The 20,921-nt window shown below is 30.5% G+C and overlaps 4 protein-coding genes across 6 annotated transcripts; all 4 read left to right on the forward strand.

The window, feature by feature from the left end:
• Positions 1-1,318: 1,318 nt before the first annotated feature.
• On the forward strand, positions 1,319-3,843 carry LOC105334856 (uncharacterized). Of its 2 annotated transcripts, none has more exons than XM_066076598.1 (4): positions 1,319-1,456; positions 2,381-2,436; positions 2,553-2,690; positions 2,970-3,843. In XM_066076598.1, the coding sequence occupies exons 1-4, from the start codon at positions 1,407-1,409 to the stop codon at positions 3,821-3,823; spliced, it is 1,098 nt and encodes a 365-aa protein (XP_065932670.1). In that variant the 5' UTR covers positions 1,319-1,406; the 3' UTR covers positions 3,824-3,843. The 2 variants fall into 2 exon arrangements, with proteins under 2 accessions (XP_065932670.1, XP_011436759.3); XM_011438457.4 differs by lacking the exon at positions 1,319-1,456 and adding an exon at positions 2,072-2,274.
• A 1,397-nt stretch (positions 3,844-5,240) lies between these two features.
• Positions 5,241-7,843, forward strand: LOC105334852 (uncharacterized). Its single transcript, XM_034444581.2, has 5 exons — positions 5,241-5,514; positions 5,858-5,929; positions 6,013-6,077; positions 6,609-6,740; positions 7,017-7,843. The coding sequence occupies exons 2-5, from the start codon at positions 5,859-5,861 to the stop codon at positions 7,841-7,843; spliced, it is 1,095 nt and encodes a 364-aa protein (XP_034300472.2). The 5' UTR covers positions 5,241-5,514; position 5,858.
• Positions 7,844-12,376: 4,533 nt separating this feature from the next.
• On the forward strand, positions 12,377-15,554 carry LOC105334851 (uncharacterized). Its single transcript, XM_011438453.4, has 4 exons — positions 12,377-12,494; positions 12,578-12,630; positions 13,030-13,158; positions 13,251-15,554. The coding sequence occupies exons 1-4, from the start codon at positions 12,466-12,468 to the stop codon at positions 14,237-14,239; spliced, it is 1,200 nt and encodes a 399-aa protein (XP_011436755.3). The 5' UTR covers positions 12,377-12,465; the 3' UTR covers positions 14,240-15,554.
• Positions 15,555-17,294: 1,740 nt separating this feature from the next.
• LOC105334850 (uncharacterized) lies at positions 17,295-20,142 on the forward strand. Of its 2 annotated transcripts, none has more exons than XM_034444655.2 (4): positions 17,295-17,503; positions 17,589-17,641; positions 18,216-18,335; positions 18,417-20,142. In XM_034444655.2, exons 1-4 carry the CDS (start codon positions 17,397-17,399, stop codon positions 19,331-19,333), a joined length of 1,197 nt encoding a protein of 398 aa, XP_034300546.2. In that variant the 5' UTR covers positions 17,295-17,396; the 3' UTR covers positions 19,334-20,142. The 2 variants fall into 2 exon arrangements, with proteins under 2 accessions (XP_034300546.2, XP_011436752.3); XM_011438450.4 differs by having other exon boundaries at positions 17,319-17,503; positions 18,207-18,335; positions 18,417-20,140.
• The last annotated feature ends 779 nt before the right edge of the window (positions 20,143-20,921 follow it).

The raw sequence follows: 20,921 nt of genomic DNA on the forward strand, positions 1-20,921 counted from the left end.
AAATAAAGTGTTTCAATTTTATAGTTAAAAGATGTAATCTATTGATTTTATTTTGACATGAATTTACTTTTTGAAATAATTAAAAATAAATGAAATATATATTTATAATTAAGTCAAGCAAGAGGACTCTTTAAATGCTGTTGTGGTTTTAAAATTTATTACGCCATTTTGTAATTGTTTTTGTTTTGTTTAATTGTCTATAGGTTGAGTTATGCAGTTATTTTTTTAAATCGAATTTTATATATTAAACCAAGGTTTTTCTTTTATTCTAAAATTATACATGATATCTATTTCACTTTGTAAATATGGCATATTATTATTCATAATTATTTTTTAAATAAGGAATCATGTATTCATAAATCTATATATCTGTCAAAACGATATCCATGTTTATTAATGAAACAAAAAATGTTTCCATTTTCAACTTAAATCAGGCCTAATAATCTTATTATCACTACGTGTATAGCATATCTTAATGATATTTTTTCACTGATATGACTCTATAATATTTGATCAAATTGTCAAAATCAAAATCATAGGAAAAAAAGAAGAGATTAAAATAAACTCCACAATTTGTGTTATCATTATTTTATCTTATTGTGCATAAATATTGATGTTTGTGAATTATTTTTATCAAATATTCATATATCATAAATCTATTTTTGTATACAACGCTAGGTAGGCGTTTCCAGTCGTAACACTACATATATGATAAAATTCTTGAGGTGAATAGCTCTGTTTAAAGAAATGAAATATATTCTAATTTTAAAGCTAAACAATTGGATTTTCCTTCACTTAATTATCAGTTGTTGAAAAAAAGTATCAAACTTTAAATTCTTTTTTAAAACAGATGATTACTTTCTTTCAATCTCACCTTCTTAAGTTTTTATTATTTTTTTAAAATTGTAATTCTTATTTTCACCAGATGTTTTTATCATGGTGTAAAGGTGTACGATTAAGTACAATAAAGTCTGGAAATATTTCTATTTTTTTTAATATTATACAAGGAAAGTATTAAAGGATGAGTGCACCATTTAGTCGTAATGGCTTTTTATGCAAACCTTGTATGAATTACAAATAAAACAGAAGTGAGTATAGGTAATATTGGTTCAAATATTTTAAAATATTAATATGACATTAATATGACATTACACGGCCCTTTTTGCACATTTAGAGCATAAAATATTATTTAAAGTGATGCTAGTGAACATTTTCAATTTAGTTTGTGTGCAAATCAGAACCGAATCAATAAAAAACTAATAACTAACTCATCGATCATTCATTAACATTCATCGTTTGTATGACCATAGGATGAAGCTCTGCCATTCAGTCAACTGAATGTTAACTGAATTAATGGTCTGGAAAGGTGACTAAATGACATTCAGTCACATTTCAGATACTGAAATATGTTTTTAACAAATAAAAAAGATTGGCATTTGCTGGCAAGGCAAGAAAGGTAACTTAAATTTGACGTTTCTATTTCATCGGAGGAAACCTTTAAAGTGTATACTTGTTTACCAGTGTAAAAGGTTGAGTTATGCAACTTGATCAAGCATTTCCAAAACCAACATTTCCAAAACTTTAAGCTACATGTTCATCTGATTGGTCGTTTAATACCGATTGCAGGACTTTATTTTCTGGCCGCTGTAATACAATACTTTTACTACTTGTATCAAATTGATTGACAGAACAGTACTCTGCTCGATCATATTCATAAGCCTATATATTACTTTAAGATTACATGTATAGGTATTCTCTACATCCCTCTCTATAAAATTACTAATATGTATTGATTTTTACTTTCTTACTCGATTTCTCATGATTTTAGATTTTGTTAAGCATATAAATTAGGTTCTATTAATGACTTTGAATTTGTGGGCATCATTTTGATTGAAGTCTTTTCCTTACAAAAAGAATTAAGATCATTTAAATGTGGGTTTTTGTTTTTTTTTTACAAACTGTTGGTGTTAGAGTTTCTATTCATAAATATACATCAATCACATATAATGTTAATATGTATGATAAATATATTAATATTAATCTATAACTGATATACAAGTAAATATGTAATATTTCAACATAATCCCGGAAGTATCAGAATAATTTCCTGGTTCCGCAGATTTAAAGTGTTTCACACAATGCACATATCCAAAGGCATATATAGATTAAAGTTATTATATCCATTTATTTTTAATTGACAAAAATCCGTTCCATTCTTTAATGTAAGACTATTTACCAACGTTTCAATGAATCCACTATGACACAGGAATCCAGGTAAATTATACTTGCATTATAGTAGTATTCTGCCATTCGTTTCTTAGTCATGCTAAGGTATAACTTTCTTTGAGGACACTGATGTATCTTTTATTTACATGCTCAGAACTCCAGCGTGTCCACCCGAATTTCAATGGAATTCAACTTTAAACAAATGTGTTGGTTGGTACTGTTATCACATACACGTAATTTTTGGTTGGTATTGTAAATGCATACATGTTATTCTGTTAATCTGCATCGTTAGCCATATATAATTAAATAATTGTAATTTTTTGTAGACTGTGTACCCGGTTACTACGGACTGCAATGCTCTAAGTCCTGCGTAGCACCCTTCTACGGTGTAGGTTGTCAAAAACTTTGCTCAAGGTGTCCTATAAGTCTTTGTGATGTGTCCTATGGTTGTCCACGTATTACAGGTAAAACATTCCTAATCGCTATACATGTTCACGATGCATTGCTCAATTGGATACGGAAGAAATTAAAATATAACAATTCAAATATTACTCCAGTGCTTGTTTTGATATTCAATTATTAATAGTTTCCAACTCAGTTACAATATACTCATAAATTTCAGCATGCTTTGATCACTTACATTATGTAACATGAAAACTAAAAACACGCACCATATTTCAAAATTATTATAAACAAACAAAAATATTTTAATTTTCATATTTTTTTCCATTGTTCATAACTAGAGGCCCGGATCTCGACTACAAGTTTGTTGTATATCACTACAACAATAGAAAACATAAAATCTTCCCTTGTGGGTGAAACGACCGTTACCAAGACCGAATCTTCATCCATTGCTAGCAAAAGTAGTACAACGGTTAACAGAAAGCCAACAAGTTCTATTAAAGAAAGTAGAGCGACACTAAACAGCTTATTAGGCTCAACTACACCACCCCCATCATTTTTAAACTCATACTACCCAGTTCTTTTGGGTATTTTAGGGGTCTGTGTTCTGTTTCTGGTGATTTTTACAATTTACGTAAGCATACATATTCATGAGAAATGTTCACAGAGAAGACGATCGTCAAAAACGATCAGTAATATTTCAATTAAGGAGGACAATAACACTTACCAGGAAATACACGATTTTGATACGGTAGGAAACTTGATAAGATATGATCCGTTTATAGAAAGAACCACCCTGTCGGTGGAACAATCAAAGCAATCTCCAACTAGAAGAGATTACGTAGATGCACCAATTCCTGTTAAAGAGAGTACATATGGGCATGAACCAAGTGACCACGACTATATAGACGTAATACACGAAGAAGATGTTAAGCATACATATACTCACCCAGTAAAGATCACTGGAAGTATAAATGAAGAACATAACTCGAACACTCACTGCAATAGTCCGCCTCAGGATAAAGACGGTTACATGCTGGCAAACATTGTCAGTTCCAATTCATTAGTCAGTTCAATTTCTGAGGATAAGCTTGGAACTGTCTCTACCGCTTGTGTCAACGACAACACATCACGTGATAGTGAAAATACTAGCGATGGTTCAACAAAAGACTATTTGACTGTTGTATCAAGCTAATAAAACAGACTAAGAAAGAAGTATATTGTTATTTTACTATTTAAACTAAAAACATAAAACAATGGGTTTCAAGTTTCTGGGTGTTTTTTTATTGTCATTGAAACGTCTTTCTTTTTATAAATGTAGCAACTGTAAAAAAAAAAAAACCTGACTATTATGATTGTTTTCCCATTTTTAATTGCAACGTTCATACTTCTTAAATTGATCCTATCTATTTCGAAGTGAAAGTTTTTGAATAATCGCTGAAATTAATAAGGTAATTTTTTTTCCATATCAAAAAGTTTAACTTACGAACATGTTTGATGTCAAAAACATTTTAATAGAGATTTTATTGGCCTAACGTATAGTGTTTTTCATTCCATTTTACTTCATACATTGTATTTGAAAAGTCCTAAAATGCAATTCATCCACAATAAAACTTATTCAAAAAGATATTTCGGCGTAGGAAATTTCAATGTATATATATTCAGTATGTCAAATTGTTGAGTTAATGTGAAATCCAACAATATGCTACACATCTTCAAATATTGTGAAGTTATTTTTAAAGGCAAGTCAAATTTGAATGGAATGTAAATTTGCATATTTTGCTGACATATGTCACGAACGCTGTTGAAAAGTTACACACTGTTATACGTTTATAATTTAATTCTGGTTGTAACGCGCTTTCTGATTGGCTAAAAAAATGTATATCGTATAAAGAGTGTTGCCTACGTCATAGTAAAAGTAACGTCAAAAATGTATCAATACGCCCGACGTTACGTTTAAATTTTGTACAATTTTACGTCATTTTAAAGGTCAAATGACCGTTTTCATCTACAATAAATAAAGCTTCGCGGTTTATAAAGCGTAAACTGCCCCAAACCATTTTATATCGTATAAAACAAATAAATATTGAATTCATTCCTTGAACATGTCGTAGACTCAGCATTTTGTGCAATAAACTGACATGAAAATATAAATCAAAACTTAAAATTGAAAATTATTGATCGAATATTTGTTACATTTTTTCAATATTTATGTTTCAGAGAGAAATTGACGCTTTTTTTTTTATTTTACTAAAACGGGACGAGTTAAATAGATTACATGCATCCCTTTTTGGGGTTGTATGGTTTTTTTTAAATGCATATCATTGAAAACATGTGTACATGTGTAAATACGTCGAAGGGTTGAATGTATTCTGTCTAACCAAATTTTAAACAAATTTAGATCCTGCTCACTTTGAACTCAAAACATAGGTAAAATATGTCATGTTAAACTTGGCAAACAAAAATCGTATTTTTGTTGGTTGTTTGAGGCTTCTCCAATCTCGTAAAAATGCAAGTCAAAAAGAAAGAACTCTGTAAAAATTCTTAGAATTTCATAATTTCAATATCTGGTGACAAAGAGGCGTTATCAAGTTATCAAATTTGACGTTATCACAGCTGTAGTCTTTACTAAAAACTAAGCATACTTTTAAGTATATATCAAAATAGAAAAAAAATTATTCAATTTAAGTATTTCCTGAACATAAACTTTGGAAGGGAAAACGCCACTTAACAAAGGTTTGTATGGCGATAAACAAAGTTGAAATTTGATTCAAATTCGACTTTTTATAGCTGGTATAACAAAAACAGGAAATTAATACCCTGCTCTTAGCAACAGAACGAGTTTATAAATGCTTTGTAAACGCGAATTTAAAGACAAAACCTAGTGTGAGTACAATTTTAGTAAATGCTCGAAATATATCGATTACTCAATGTAACTCAACTAATTGAAACATGAATTGACAGTTCTCAAAAACCAGGAGCCAAGAATTTTTCATTCAAAGAATCATAAATAGTTGAAATTAATGTGTCCTCAGGAAAAAGATGCCATTTTAATTCATTAACTTATGCAACATTGCCGTTAATAAAATAATTAAATATATTTACAATTCATCATAAATCTCGTGAATGAAAAACAAAAATTTCTATTTCCGTGTTTTACTCAGTTTCATTGAGGAAAATAATTACAAAGGGTTTTGCAGCTTTTAAAAATGTTTTCTTTATCTTTTAGGATGAACTTTACCATTTATTTACTTATTCTATTTAATCTCAAATTGCTGACGACTTCCCAGTTTTGTGGCACGTGAGTACTTTATCCAATAATATCTGACCAATTCTTTGTTGATGTTTTCAGTTTTATACATGTTTGTTTGTCAATTTTGGCAGATATGGCAAAATAGATTATTGCTGCGACAACTACTACTTCGATAGCATAAAGAAAGACTGTCTTGGTAAGTAAAAAACAATACCCTTTCTTATACAACACTACTTTTAGATTTTTTCATTGGAAATTTAGCTTAGTTAATAATTAAGATGAGGATAAAAACTAATGATATCACGTGTACATGTACATGCGTTTTAAAAAAAAGTAATATGTTAATTTTTATTCCTACAAGAAATTTGAGAAGGTTTCATTCTAGTGTCGAGAAATTTATTTTCAAAATATTCTTATGATTTGATATCTAAAAGTCAAATCAAATAATGATATGAATATATATACTACAAGGAGTATATGCTTAAGTGCATTCACTCAAAAGCCATATAAAGCAATGCGCTTCTAACATGGACATACATGAGTGCTATCATAAGTCTTTCATGCTTATTTATTTTTCATAACAGCGACATATACATATGAGAACGACATCATAACAAATACTTGTTTGTTGTTAATTGTTATATTTCATGATAGTAAAAACAACGAAATTTATAATGAAGTCCATCACTGCGATAGCGTAACATCTTTGTTCTGATCATTGTAATAGAATGCCCCAATGGATCCTACGGACGAAACTGTTCGAAGACGTGTGTGATACCAAAATATGGATGGCTCTGCTATGAAACATGTGAATGCAAAAATGATGAATATTGTGACATTGTATCCGGTTGTCTCAATGGTAAAAAAATGAATGGATTTTAAATTGGGTTAAATTCAATGTTTCAGTAAATTGATATATCGGACTGTTTTTTTCAATCATATTTGTAACTCAAAGTTTAATCTTACTGTGAAATGAAAATCAGTATATGGAAAATTTCAGTAGATACAGGATCTAAGTATTTATTTTTCAGAACTACCACGAGAGGGACACTGTTTTATAATTTATACATCCTTTATAAAATCAACTGCATTCCATACAATGTATATCTAAATTTACTGATTTTGATTATTGTAGCAAGTACCACTTCCGCGCCCACCTCTACCCCATTAGTAGAAACCTCGACACCGGAAATAAAGGAATCATCAAGTGTTACAGATACACATTCAACCTATAGAACACAGAGCGCAGATATTACAGAACTGCATTCTAATAAGAAAGATACCTTTGATGTAAAATCAGCGATCATTGTGTCTGTTTCTGTTGCTTCTACTACAGTATTTGTTTCGGTAGTTGGTTGTATAATATTCTGCTGCATATATAAGCGGAAACTTAGTTACCCTTTTCAAAACACACAATATGATGAATCATCGAATGATCCTGACATTCAGGTGCGCACGCCGCTGAGTAACTTGGAGACAGAAGTATACATGTACATGGAGATAGAAGAAATATCGCCTGCACTGAGTGGTGATATACCTGATAAAACTAAAGAACACGTTAAAACAAATTACGACCAGTTGTCGAAGACGGTTTCAGATTCCTCCAAATATAGTGAGATAGGTAAATATTACACAGATATTGAAAAATATAAGACATTCACCACGCACAAGGCGCTGTACCACCACAGAGAGTTAAAACGTCATAATTCTTGGCATCATGTGATTGAGAAGCCACTTAACAGTAGATCTCCTTCCTTTACAAGAAAAGCAAACAGTTACTTAGAACTATGTGAAGATAATGATTATCTTGAAGCCGTCCATAAATTAAAAAATATTGAAGCTTGTAGAGATTTTATTTATGCAAACATGAACACTTCTCAATTAGCCAATCCTATTTCTAGTTTTCATTCAAAAAACGCTGTTTCTTATGATGATTTTGTTTCTATAATAAAAGAATGTTGACTGTATAAATGTTTTCATGAATGTGTTATTTCTGGTATATAAAACAAGCGCCTAAAAGTTCGTTTGTAAAACATTGCTGATCCCATGCAGAGTTGAATAAATAAATTTAAAGCAGTGTATGGGGTATATTATAAAAAGCAAATATTATATCATTAAAAGTAACCCATAAAAAGTATATAATTAGGAAATAAAATACTTATGCTATTTAAGATATTATTCTGTTTGCACTCTACATCTTTAATTAAATTTCTCTTGATAGTTTTCTAGTGTTTCAAAAGTTTGAGTAAACTGCTATAGTATAATTATCCCGTTAATATGAAGAGCTCTATATATGAGGTTTTAAGAATTGAACTTCTACGCTAAAATGATTTCTTCAAAATTTTAGGTTGATCTGATCAGAGACATAAATAACAGAAATTGGCAACTCCGCAATAAGCGTGTTTTGTTGTTGAAAAATGTTATGGGACCAACCTTACTTTGAGAACTATATATAAGTGAGATAATGATCCTAACCCAAAACTATGGTGTTTTTATGAAAAATGTGCATAGATTTTAGACGTTTTTTTGAAACAGAACATTGAAAAATAAAATTAATAGATAGAACATATATAGGCCAGCTTTAAAACATCTGCGAAATCTCGGACGATCGGTAGGCAACTGCCTCCTAAAACTCCTCTTTTAATTTGATATTGTTTATAAGACATAAACTCATGAAAATACATTTTAAATGTTTGTTTATTAGAAAGATATACTGATTTAGAATAGGAAAACTATACAAAACGGACCGCGAGATTTCGATCAGTTGCAAATCTGTTAATTATTTCTCTGATATGATTACTAATGATTATTTGTTGATCACTCAGTCATCGTAACTATATTGGTCCATTTGTGTGATCTTTCAACGATCGATATATAGTTGTCTTCTCCATGGCAAGTTGGTTTTGATGGTATATTAAATTCCATTTCTATACACTCTCAATCAGATTGAAGCATGTTTATTTCTTCAATCGATACTTATTTTCTACACTTTAATAACTATTTATAGAACCTTTAAATAAACACAACTAAAATGTGCAGTTTTGTAGTACAAAATGTATTTAAAAAAAAATAATTCTATACTCATTTTATTCTGCATATCACTGTTTTTCGACAATTATTACATATTCAGTTGGAGTCAATAGGATCTCATCCTAACAGTAAGGCTTATGACTAAATGACCTTTGAGATGAAAAGGATGATTTAAAATACGGCCACAAGTAAATAGATCACAAATTTTTTTGGAATTTTTGTTACATATTGCATGTACTTAATCTTTAATATATGTATCCTTATATAATCTCCTTTTATTCTAAATAAGATAATTAAAGGGAAGATTTATATTATAAATGAAAATAATACACAGTATCACATCCAATCCCCGTAGACTTTTAGCTCTGCCTAACAATTGAAAGTCTTTAAAATACACGAGCGCTCTTAGGTAAAGTTTTCTCCTTCAGCTGATCAAAGTATTTAGTCGAAATATATATATATATATATGTGTAAAAGATTTTCTGAAAAATACAAAGTTGGCCTCATCCTTTTTAAACTGATGCATCCTTTTTGGTATATCAATTTTTAACGATAAATATCTCACCTGTTAGATAAGAAACACTTTATATAAAAGTGGGTATACACTCGGCAGACAACGGTCTATCATTTGGTATATATAATTTTTTATGAAATTGCATCTTAGGTGGGTGCAAAAATGTCACCTTAGCACTGGTATGATTATCCGGCACTGTGTTTTTATTTGTAAGTTGTATCTCAACGAATGTTATTTCTGATTGCTACTTTTTTCCTAACCTGGTGAGATTTTGATGATGAATAATATCACGTGATATGTAAAAGGGTCTTTTTCAGCCTGCTTATTTTCTTCATGTATATTTCCTCTCTTAATTATAATCAGTCCCACTTATTTTATCAATTTTTGTTCATTGCAAGAATATAGTAGCAAAGCAGAACAAAATTAATTTTTACTGAGTATACAAAATTATCGATAATGCTCCAATTATTTAAGGAATAAGGAATCATTCTTTGAGTATTATGAGGTGATAATTTCGGTCGGGGCGTGATCAAATCCAATAAAGCCCGAAGGGCTTTACGAAAGATTTGATCACGCCCCGACCGAAGTTATCATCTCATTATTTTCAAATAATGATTCCTTATTACTTATGTTTTATAAATTTTCAGCCGTTGTACGATTAAATATAAAGAAGCAAACCCCGCTGGCTCCCCAATTTATACGTCATTTGAAGTTATGGGTTATATAGTACAAAAATCGATACGTAGTGTTATCACAGGCAAAGACACTGGAAATGTAAAAATAATATTAAATATGCAGCAATCGAAGCTATTCACACTAATCAAGGTTGTATGTGTTTAAAAAGTTGCTTGTATATGAATTTTTACCTCCGCGCTAACCTAATGTTACCCTAATATTACATGTATGTAATGTTAAACAATCAGTATTTCTTTTTTAACCTATGAATACTAAGATAGATTGCCTCTTCTAATGATAATCAGAATTAAGGCAAAATAAATTAAATTTCTATAGTTCGTCTTAATATAGTAAAGTGTTGAATGATCCTAGAACATTGTACATTGTACCTTATAACTGATCAATTGTTGTAACGATGCTTCAAAATTTAATAAATGGAATTGTGAGGACAAATTGAGATTAAAAAAATTCTCGTATTAATGCATTTGAAACAACTGCTTAACAATCCAATAAAAATGATACAAAAAAGTGTTTTATTTACCCTTCCTTGCTTTTTAAATTAGAATTATAGAGTGCAGGTTTTTAAAAGCATTTTTCTCTCATTGCATTTCATCAGTTAGATACATACGAGGGTCAATCAAAAAATACGAAGACTTTTGTCATAGCTATGTTACTTAACGTCATATCATTACTTAATTTGGTAGACATAATTTAGCAATAGTTTCAAACAGTTTGCAAGAAAAAAGTTAATAAAATTCTTTATTTCTAAAAATTATTTAGAATCTAATCTTGCAAAAATGACGTCACGGCGCACGGTCAAAATTTGTGTTATGACAACAATAAACATTTAATGTTGAAAGTAATATCTCTATAAATTGGGCTTAAAACCAAATAATATTGAAACCTCAAATTAAGTATAGTCATGATATTCTATGTACCAAATAATGACGGGATATATTGCTTTGTCTAACAGATATTAGTTACTAAAGACAGATAGTCCTCTTTAGAATTGACTAAAAACATCGACGTCGCCGGACGTCACGGCGCAACAAGAAGTACAAACAGAATGGATTTAACTCAGGAAAAAGCCGATACAAGCTGTGAAAATGCTCAATGGTACAAAAAATAAGTCAACAATTATTTTCAAGTTTGCGTTATACTGTAATAAATTTTGTGGAGGTGGTGGATATTGTTTTTTGAATATAATCAGTACGAAAGAGAGTAGAATATCTGTAAATATTTGGTCATAAAATAAGTAATGTCAAACGACGTTCAGGGTTATCTTTACCGTAAACCAAGAGATACACGGTTAGAAAATGAAAACTTTGAAGAACTAACTAATGATTCTCGAACAAATGTGTGAAAATAAGATGTTAAGTGGTTCAGTGCCATTTTAAATTGTAAGAAGAAAGGCACAAGAGACTAAGCGTGATATAAAGAAGGGGTATATCTATAAACTGTGCGTGTTTGATCTTGACGTCATGTTTTGAACATTACCGTGCGCCGTGGTGACAAAACATGTTGTTTTTAAAAAGGGGTAACAAAAATACCGTTTCATGAAATGGACTAAAACTTTGCATATCAATAACATAACTGTTGGTGCACAGATTAATCTGTTTAGTTTGACTTACATGAAAAATATATGATAGACAGCCACATTGTCTTCGTATTTTTTGATTGACCCTCGTATAAAAAAGTATAAGTATACAAAATATAGATATGCATAGTTAGTTATATATAGTTATTTATTTCGATTTTACAACCTATTTCCCACATAAAAAGTTATCGTAGTATTTATTATTTCTATGATACTTTTTTAATCTATAGCTATCATATTCCACGGAAACAGAATATACGTAGATTTCGAGAAAAATATATATTATCACATTTTCCTGTTTTTCAACCATATTTTCAATTATTCACTTATTTCCTGTATTTATCTTCCTTCCTTATTCATTATGTTTTGTACAATTTCCTCTAAGCAGGATTTATGAAATTAATTGAACATTGATTACAACTACTTTTGAGTTTGAATAAAATGTCTAAATGAAAATAAAGTTTTCCTATGGATTCAAATTTCAGTTCTGATAATTCAATTAACTGATAAGGACTGGGAAAGAACAGCATATAAAATTTCTAAAAACACCACCATTACATGTTTTGGATAAATTAGTTATAAATAGAATTTGACTAATCTGGAAATTGTACATAAATATCGTTTTATTAGTAGCACAGTATATATACATTATAATATATCATTACATTGCATTGGAAGCAGGTCATTGACATGCGTATTAAGTATTTTAAAGAGCCGTTCATTTTTCTGCATATCAGAATTTAAACTGAATTCTGCAAGAAACAAAAAATGTGCAAACGAAATCCTGAAAATGCAAAGTAGGTATTTTCAATTTGATTTAAAAAGTTTTATTTGAATAAGACATTCAATTGTTATGTTTTATCTTTTATTTCTTTTATAGAGTTTCTAGTGAGTGTTGCTATGGTCACATATTCAATGGATCAAATTGTATAGGTAACATTATGTCTCATTTATCATTATAAATCACCCTTTTGCATAATATCCTTTTCTCAAATTTGATAACAAGATATCAGATCAAATGTAACAAATAGCCAAGTTATCTTTTGTCTTCTATACATCTTATATTTCCTTAATGTATGAAGGAAAAGAAAAATCAAGCTTGATAACAATAAAGGTTGAGTTATAGAAAACATTAATTTATCTATTGCATATCTACTTAATCAATAATTGGCAGTATCTTAAATGATTCGATCTAAGTAAAAATGTATTAACATTAGATGTTTGAAACTGTATTTTTATAATGTTATTCAACATTCTTGTATGTCTTGTTTTTTGTTATTATATAATATCTTCATACGCTTTTACCTAAGTAAAAATGATGAATGCTTTCAGTTTGTGCAGATGGCTTCACAGGACAAAACTGCAGAGATACATGTGATGACACATTTTATGGCAGGTTATGCAGTTTTAGATGCAACTGTACCAAAGAGAATTGCCATCACATATATGGATGCGAAACAGGTACATGTATAATTAATCGAAAAAGTTTTATGTCAAACTCAAATTTTATTTTGACGATATTGCCTAAAGATCTTATAACAATATATTTTTAGATGAAAGTCGAAGGTTCAGTATCTCAACAAATACGGTTGAGCTTTCTAAACTCCCTGAGGCAACAACTCAATATACAGATGATTTTCAATCCTTATATATAAACTCTAGACCAGACTCACCACTGACAAAAATGCAATCTACTGTCACGAAATATTTTCAACAAGGAATCGCTGTAGATAGCGCCAATGATACAAGTGTCAAAACTTCCACTATTACACAATTTACTACATCAGATAATTTTTCGGGGAACAACAATTTAATTATAGTTATTGGTGGTCTGATAGCATTTTTTCTTTGCGTGCTCAGCATACAGGCTTGTATAAAACTGCGTATATGTCAAAAGCGAAAAACAGGACGGGTGACTAAGCAACAACAGCCTTTCATATATGAAGAAACATATGAAGAAATCAACGAAGTGCAGGAAGCAACATTTACAAATTATAACGATAAAGCTAATAGCTCTCAACAGACAGGAAAATACAACGAACTGGAAAACGTAAAACGAGATTCAATTATGTCATACAAGAACATTGACAATAAGTCAAAACGCCAATACATTGACGGTGGTATGATCGAGAAATGCGATGAATTAGGTTCGTCTTTGCTCAGTTACGATTCAAATGAAAGTTGTAACGCTTATTTAAAACCTATGAATAATACAGTTGAAAAGCACACAAATTTTAAGGTAATCGACACCAATGAAAAACCAGAAAACTTGAATGAGGATTGTCTGGTAAAGACTACTGAAGACGTAAAATTGTGTCCACATAACATAGAGGCATTGCATGATATAAATATTGATGAAAACGGACAAAGTTCCCGTGATCTTAGCGACAATACATACTTGGATGTTATAAATGAGAAGAATGTAGAGCACAACTATTCAGGTGAAAACCTTAAAGTTCATGACGAGATGAGTGACAATACATACTTAGATGTTATAGATGAATCTTCAGATAAAGATGCACTGGAGAGAAAAAAAAAATGATATGAGGAAATTGACGGAACAAGACATATAAACAATTCTAAGTAACATAATTTAACAGGAGATAGCTAAGGAAAAACGACAAAGTTCAGGCTGCAAATATGCTTCGAAATGGTTGTTTTACGTTACAGCTGTAAAACATCAACGCTTGGCTCCAACACTCCGATCCTGTATATAATGAAAAATGAAATGATTAACTAAGCTTTTGCATTAAACAGTTGTCTATGTATCAATGTTAACAAAGGATAACTTTATATTGACGTTGTGGAAACAAAAAGTCGTAATTCAAAAATGGCACATTGAACATGTTCAGATCGTATGGATCAGTTATGTTGAAATGTTGCTCATTGGACGTAAATCTCTGCAATATCAAAGATCAAAAATATAAGTACTGTCCCCAATCAAATTTTTGCCAAAACATATATGTAGTTTTACACCGAACACTTACAGGCATAATGTTACGTTAAATTTATCGTACACAATATTGCAAGATCACTAGTAGTAGATAAAATTTACTAAGCTACATATATAAATCGCACGTTAAGAAAAAAAACCTTAAGCCATCATTGGATTTCATCACGCCTCGACCGTAATGATCACCTTATAATATTCAAACAATGATTTAGGATTTCTAATATTACACTTTTAACAATTGAAGGAATAAATATTAAAATATTGACTTTTGACGTCATTTCCATTACGTTTATTTCTCCACCTACTGAGTTCACTCCAACAGTGTGCCATTTGCGTCACCGATAAAATGTATCAAACTATTCGTTTCAAATCTGATTTATATAGATGTAGTTATCACAGGCAAAGACACTGGAAATTGAAAATAGTTAATATAAAAACAGATAATATATTAAAGCTTATTGTCAATGAAGACTGTTATTAGAGGAAAACCATACTTTATATAAGTTTATAAGTGTATAATATAATGTCTATCAAATTGGACTTTAGAAAGGTTGATTAGAAATTTCTCCACAATTGTATCCTTTATTAGACCTCATTTAAATGCCTCATTTGTTTTCGAAATCTCCTTAATACAAGCCGCTTTTTTCCATGAGGAAACAGCATTCATGTTTTCCAAATTATAAACTTTTGTAGTATACAAAAATGTTCGCATGACTTAGTGGACTAAAATACAAAAAACCCCATAAAAAATCAAAACAATAAAAAACGAAAATGATTTTGTATACGTATTCAATATAAAGTATACGTTATAGCCAGCAAATACACACACCTACATAAATCATGTTTTGAAGTTGAGTGTCATATCATTTAGTTTACAGAAAAATTAATTTAAATACACTGTACAACAGGATTTGTTACTTATCTCTATGTTTTGTCAAAGTAATGTTTCTGAAACAAATGTCATAGTAATCAATAAAACAATTCAATTTTATTTGTATTTTTACACAAAGTACTTTCATATGCATGTGTATTGACGGTATTACTTGATTTTTTTTTATCATGAGTTCCCCTGAAACTATTATGAGTAAATTGGTTTCTTCAATACATTATTTACAATGTTTATAGAAATAATAATTTAAAGTCGATATATAATGTAGATAAAGTCAACCTAAAACCATCATATATTATCTATCATATTATCTATCACTTCAGTTCAAATGGTTGACAGATAAATAGGCAGACGGGTTGACATGTAGACAGTTCGATAAGTTTACAACCTAATATAAAAAAGAATACAATTCAAGTTCTATTTTCATTTATTGGTAATCATTATTAACTTATCAACTTGTCGACCCGTCGACCTGTCAATCGGTCTACCTGTCAACCTTTCAACACGTCTACCTGTCGAACTGTCTATCTATCAACCTGTCAATCCATCTGCCTGTCAATTCCTCAACCTGTCGACCTGTCAACCCGTCGAATTGTCAACCCATCGATCTGTCGACCCGTTGAACTTTCAACCTGTCATCCTATCGACCTGTCAACCGGGGGATCTGTCATTCCGTTGAATTTCATTTCCAATCTTATTGTTTTGTCATTTTCCATTGTATTAATTTATAAAACATTTTTTGGTCCTTTGGTAATTTAAACATCATAACAATAATTGATCTTTTTAACTACAGTACCGATCGGACCCAACCTATCACCAGAGAAAACCCCAACTAAACCTTGGGTTTACTTTTTGGGTATCATTGGGGTTTACTATGGGTTTACTTTTTGAAAATTTGGGTCCACTCGGGGTTTACTTTTGGTTTATTCTTGGCATTTTGAAATTGTTTTTGAGGTCAACTGAAGTGTGAAGCAGACCAGTATTTTAATCTTACTATCCTACTGCCTGTAATTCCTACCCCTTGTGTATTCCGAATACACAGTTAGCATCTGCTCTCAGGGGTATACTTCTGGCCGGGTTTACTCTCTGTGTCCATTCTGGGTTTATTTTGGGTTTACTCTGGGTCCACTCAAGTAAACCCAAAGTAAACCCAGAGTAAACCCAGGGTTTAGTTGGGGTTTACTTTCTGTTAGGTTGGGTTTGATCGGTACTGTACATTTAATTTTGACGGAATGTGGAACCCAATATAATGTGCAAATAATAATTTGAATCACTACGGAAAGAAAATTATTCTGTACTTGAGCCTGATTTTTTATTAAGATAACTCATAAAAGTTAAATGCACCTCAATGCCAATTAAATATACTCAAAATACCATGGTCAAAAGGAAGTTAGTCTGCACGTCATGTGTTTATATTTTTACAGTTGTATTCCATTGTTTATAAAACTTTACAAAGCCATCATCCTGCCTGCTTCCGTTATAATACATTTTCTATAAATATTCATAAAATGACGCTAAGAATATTATGTACAATCAAATCTATAATTTTTCCCAAAAAAATAAAAAATGAAAATATGATTTTTTTATTTATTGAAAGATTAAATCAAATTCGTTTTCACTTTGGCCGGGTTCGATACTCTAAAAATAAAGCTTAATGTAGCTATAAATGAAATATTATCGAAAATGCTTTTAAACCAACGTTTTGCAAAATGCGTTATAAAAAATCGAGAATCTCTATGTTTTAAAATCATTGTACATGTACATATATAGGCTTTGTTTTAAAATGAAACACCATACAATTTAGCAAATGGGATAAAATTGGCTTACAGAACATTCAACTTGAAACAGGAAATTATCATGCGTGATGAGTGTTTTAAAGTGTCATCCATTTTTTCAGCCATCGATAATTTATCTTACGCCAGTCAGATACTAACTATGTGCAAGAGAAATCTTGAAACTGCGAAGTATGTAATTTATTCTTAGTACTGTATTATATATTTTGACCATATGTTGAATCTTTGATACATTTTGTTTTTATTCCTTTTATAGATTATTTGAAGAATGTTGTTATGGTCATCAGTTTAATGGGACACATTGTTATAGTAAGTTTATTTTGTAAATGTATTGATCTTGTACTGATCTTTGTTTTAATAACAATATTAATTTATTGCCACACAGGTAAATTTACATTAAATTTGCAAATATGTTTCCTATATGAACCTATAGAATAGCGAAGACGTTCAATTCTGTATAAACTTTTTCATAATGTCATAATGATCATAGCACGCGCTTATCGCTTAGATTATTGTAAACATAAAATCTAGGTAATTTTAACAGTTCTGAACGATTTGTCTTTCTCAATCGCAAATATACATGTAAGTAATGAACAGCAATGATAAAATGTTCACCGGTATACGAAGTTGGTTGGAACGTGATCAAATCTACTGAGAAGCCATTCTGGCTTCACATGAGTTGATCACATGACCAATCAACTTCATATACCAGTGAACATTTTTAAATATCTGTTCATTATTTAAATAAACTACATTAGGTTAGGAGAGCTTTACAATGTCAGTTTCTGAATAGTTCATGCTAACTTTATAGTCAATGTGTATATAAAAAATAACCTGTAATTAATCCTACTTTTAAGTTTCTCAAAATTTTTAGTTTGTGCAGATGGGTTTACAGGTCAGAAATGCGAGACTCCTTGTGATGGACTTTTTTATGGTTATCTCTGCAGCAATTCGTGCGAGTGCCCTAAAAAACATTGTCATCATATATATGGATGCAGTGCAAGTATGATATCTTTTATTTCAAGTGATTGATGTTAATATTTTATTTTGTACGAACATATATTTTCAAAATTTTATCTTTAAGATGAAAGTGTGGTTTCCAGCACGGCAGTTTATACGACAGAATTATTTGAATCGTCTGAAGCTACGACATCATATCTCATGGAGTCTACACGTTTCTCAGAAAGTACTACAAGAGAATCCCAAACGACAGGAAACCATTATGAAATTACAAACGTTATCTTTAGTAATGTTAGCGAAGAGTTTCAAAGCGATAGAGTAATCATTTCCAGTGTTCCACCAGTAACCACATCGCCGAATTTACTTGATAACAATACCCTCATCATAGCGATTGGTGGACTTATAGCATTTTTCCTTTGCATACTCAGCATACAGGCTTGTGTTAAACTGTATGCATGTATCCGTCGAAAATCAAAATCAAAACGGATTACTGAGAAAACTGATTCGGCTATAGACGAAGAAACATATGACAATATAAACGAAGCTATGATGACAGCAATAAGTAAAGCCGATGACCCCCAGCAGCAAGGAAAATACTACCAACTGAAGACTTTAAACAAAGATACAAGTATGCCATATCATAAAATTGATAACACATTAGAACGCCGATCCGCCGAAAATCTCAATATAGAAATGAAAGATGAATTGCACTCTTCTTTAATCAGTAATGATTCGACTGGTAGTAGTAGTAATTCATACCTGAAACCTAGGACTAACAAACACGAAAAACACAACTACATTGAAGTTCTGGACACCGCTTCAGCAAATGACGAACTTGTGAAAGACTGTATAGAAGTTCCTGACCATGACGCATCATTTCCAAACTATTTAGAGCCAATTCACAGCCAACATATAGATGGAAACGGTCAAAACTCTCTTGTTCAACGTGACAGTACCTACCAAGATGTGATCAATGAAAAGCCATTAGAAGATACGTATCTTGATGTTGTTCATTGCATAGAAACGGGAAATAACCCATGATTATACTGAAGGGTCACCTTCAGATAGTTTTATTAAAGTTTATATTATCTAAGCAACTTCCTTGTATGTTCATTTAAGTAATAACCTAAAACTTGTGTTCTTAAATATATATCAACATGTGATATGAATATCATTTTTGTGAAGAAAAACTCCATGTTTAAAAGATGTATAACAGAAAATTATATGATTTACATAAAATTGATTAAATTAATTGGTAACGCGCTAAAAAAGAATTTAATTTAGATAATATGCAGTGTGCAGTGATTATTATTTTACAGTCGATGAACACATAACACCTTTTGGCCGAACACTTAAGGCCAATTGCATATTTACCCTTTTGTTCTGATTAAAAAACAAGATGAGTAGAAAAAGTATTTTGCTGGAAGATATATGTTAACAAGTGTCCCTCTCCCTAATCCCTTTTAATTTTCATGAACCGTTTATCTACCTTATCTATAACACCCACCAGCAAAACTGTTCAATGAGGCTTGTATTTATACTTTAATTTTAAACCATTAAAAATCGCAACTGATGTGTGTAATTTGTAATTTTATTTGACCCTTAGTTCAATGAAAAACTTTTGTTTGCTTTATGAAATTCCTTTACATATGTACATATATTTGGATACAATGAAATATAAATATGTTGTTTTTTTCAACTTGGTTAATTAACAGATGAAGGGAGACAAATTACTTTCCTACAATTTTACAACGCATGACATTTTAAATGTACGAAACGTTTTACTTAAGCTTATCAACAAAAATATTTTAATGAAGCAGGGTATAATTTTGTCTACCCTTCATATTTTGATGAAATTTCGTGTGTCGAGTTTAATTTATGTATCAATCATAATGATTGTAAGACAAAAAAAATATTCACCTTCCCAATTTTTTCAAAGGATGTGTCAAAAGTTATATTTTTTTTACTATAAAATCCATAGAAATTGAAACTGGAGTTTAAAAAGCGCTAAAGGATTTATTGCAAATTAAAAAAAAAAAAGAACTGATCAATAGGGAAGATGGATTTCCCGGAAAAAATCACTTTTGAAAATTAATTTTTTGGGTAACTTTCTATCGTACATATTCCTAAATGTTTGGAATTTGCATTTTGAACCTATTATATTGCTCTTGCAATTTTATTATTCATCTTTAAAGTTGGCATTTTCTCAGTTAAATGGTATATTTCTGCACTGTTTTTGGCCTAGATACCCTATAGGACCAGACTGCCCATTAAAAAATCTTATATATTTTGATAGGTTTTGTTCGAAGGAATAAATTAAGATTGAATTTTCTTAGGTGAACCCCAGCCCGGCCGGGTCGAACATTGCGAAAAAACAACAAAAAATTAAGAAACTGATTTCTATCATAGTGGTCTATATTATTTTCTAAAAGTGTAAGTCTTGGATAGCTCACTAGGCTAAGGCGCTAGCAAATAAAAGATAAAAAAAACGCTATGTCCCACACATGACGTTTTAGTGCCCTGGTTCGATTCCATCTGTGGTCATAGTTTTTTGTCTTCTTTTTTTTAATTTTTAAATAAATGTCATTAATAAACACCGTTTTATTTTTGTTTGATGCAGATTCGTGCA

The sequence above is a fragment of the Magallana gigas genome, chromosome 2 (assembly GCF_963853765.1).
Source record: "Magallana gigas chromosome 2, xbMagGiga1.1, whole genome shotgun sequence".
Taxonomy (NCBI): domain Eukaryota; kingdom Metazoa; phylum Mollusca; class Bivalvia; order Ostreida; family Ostreidae; genus Magallana; species Magallana gigas.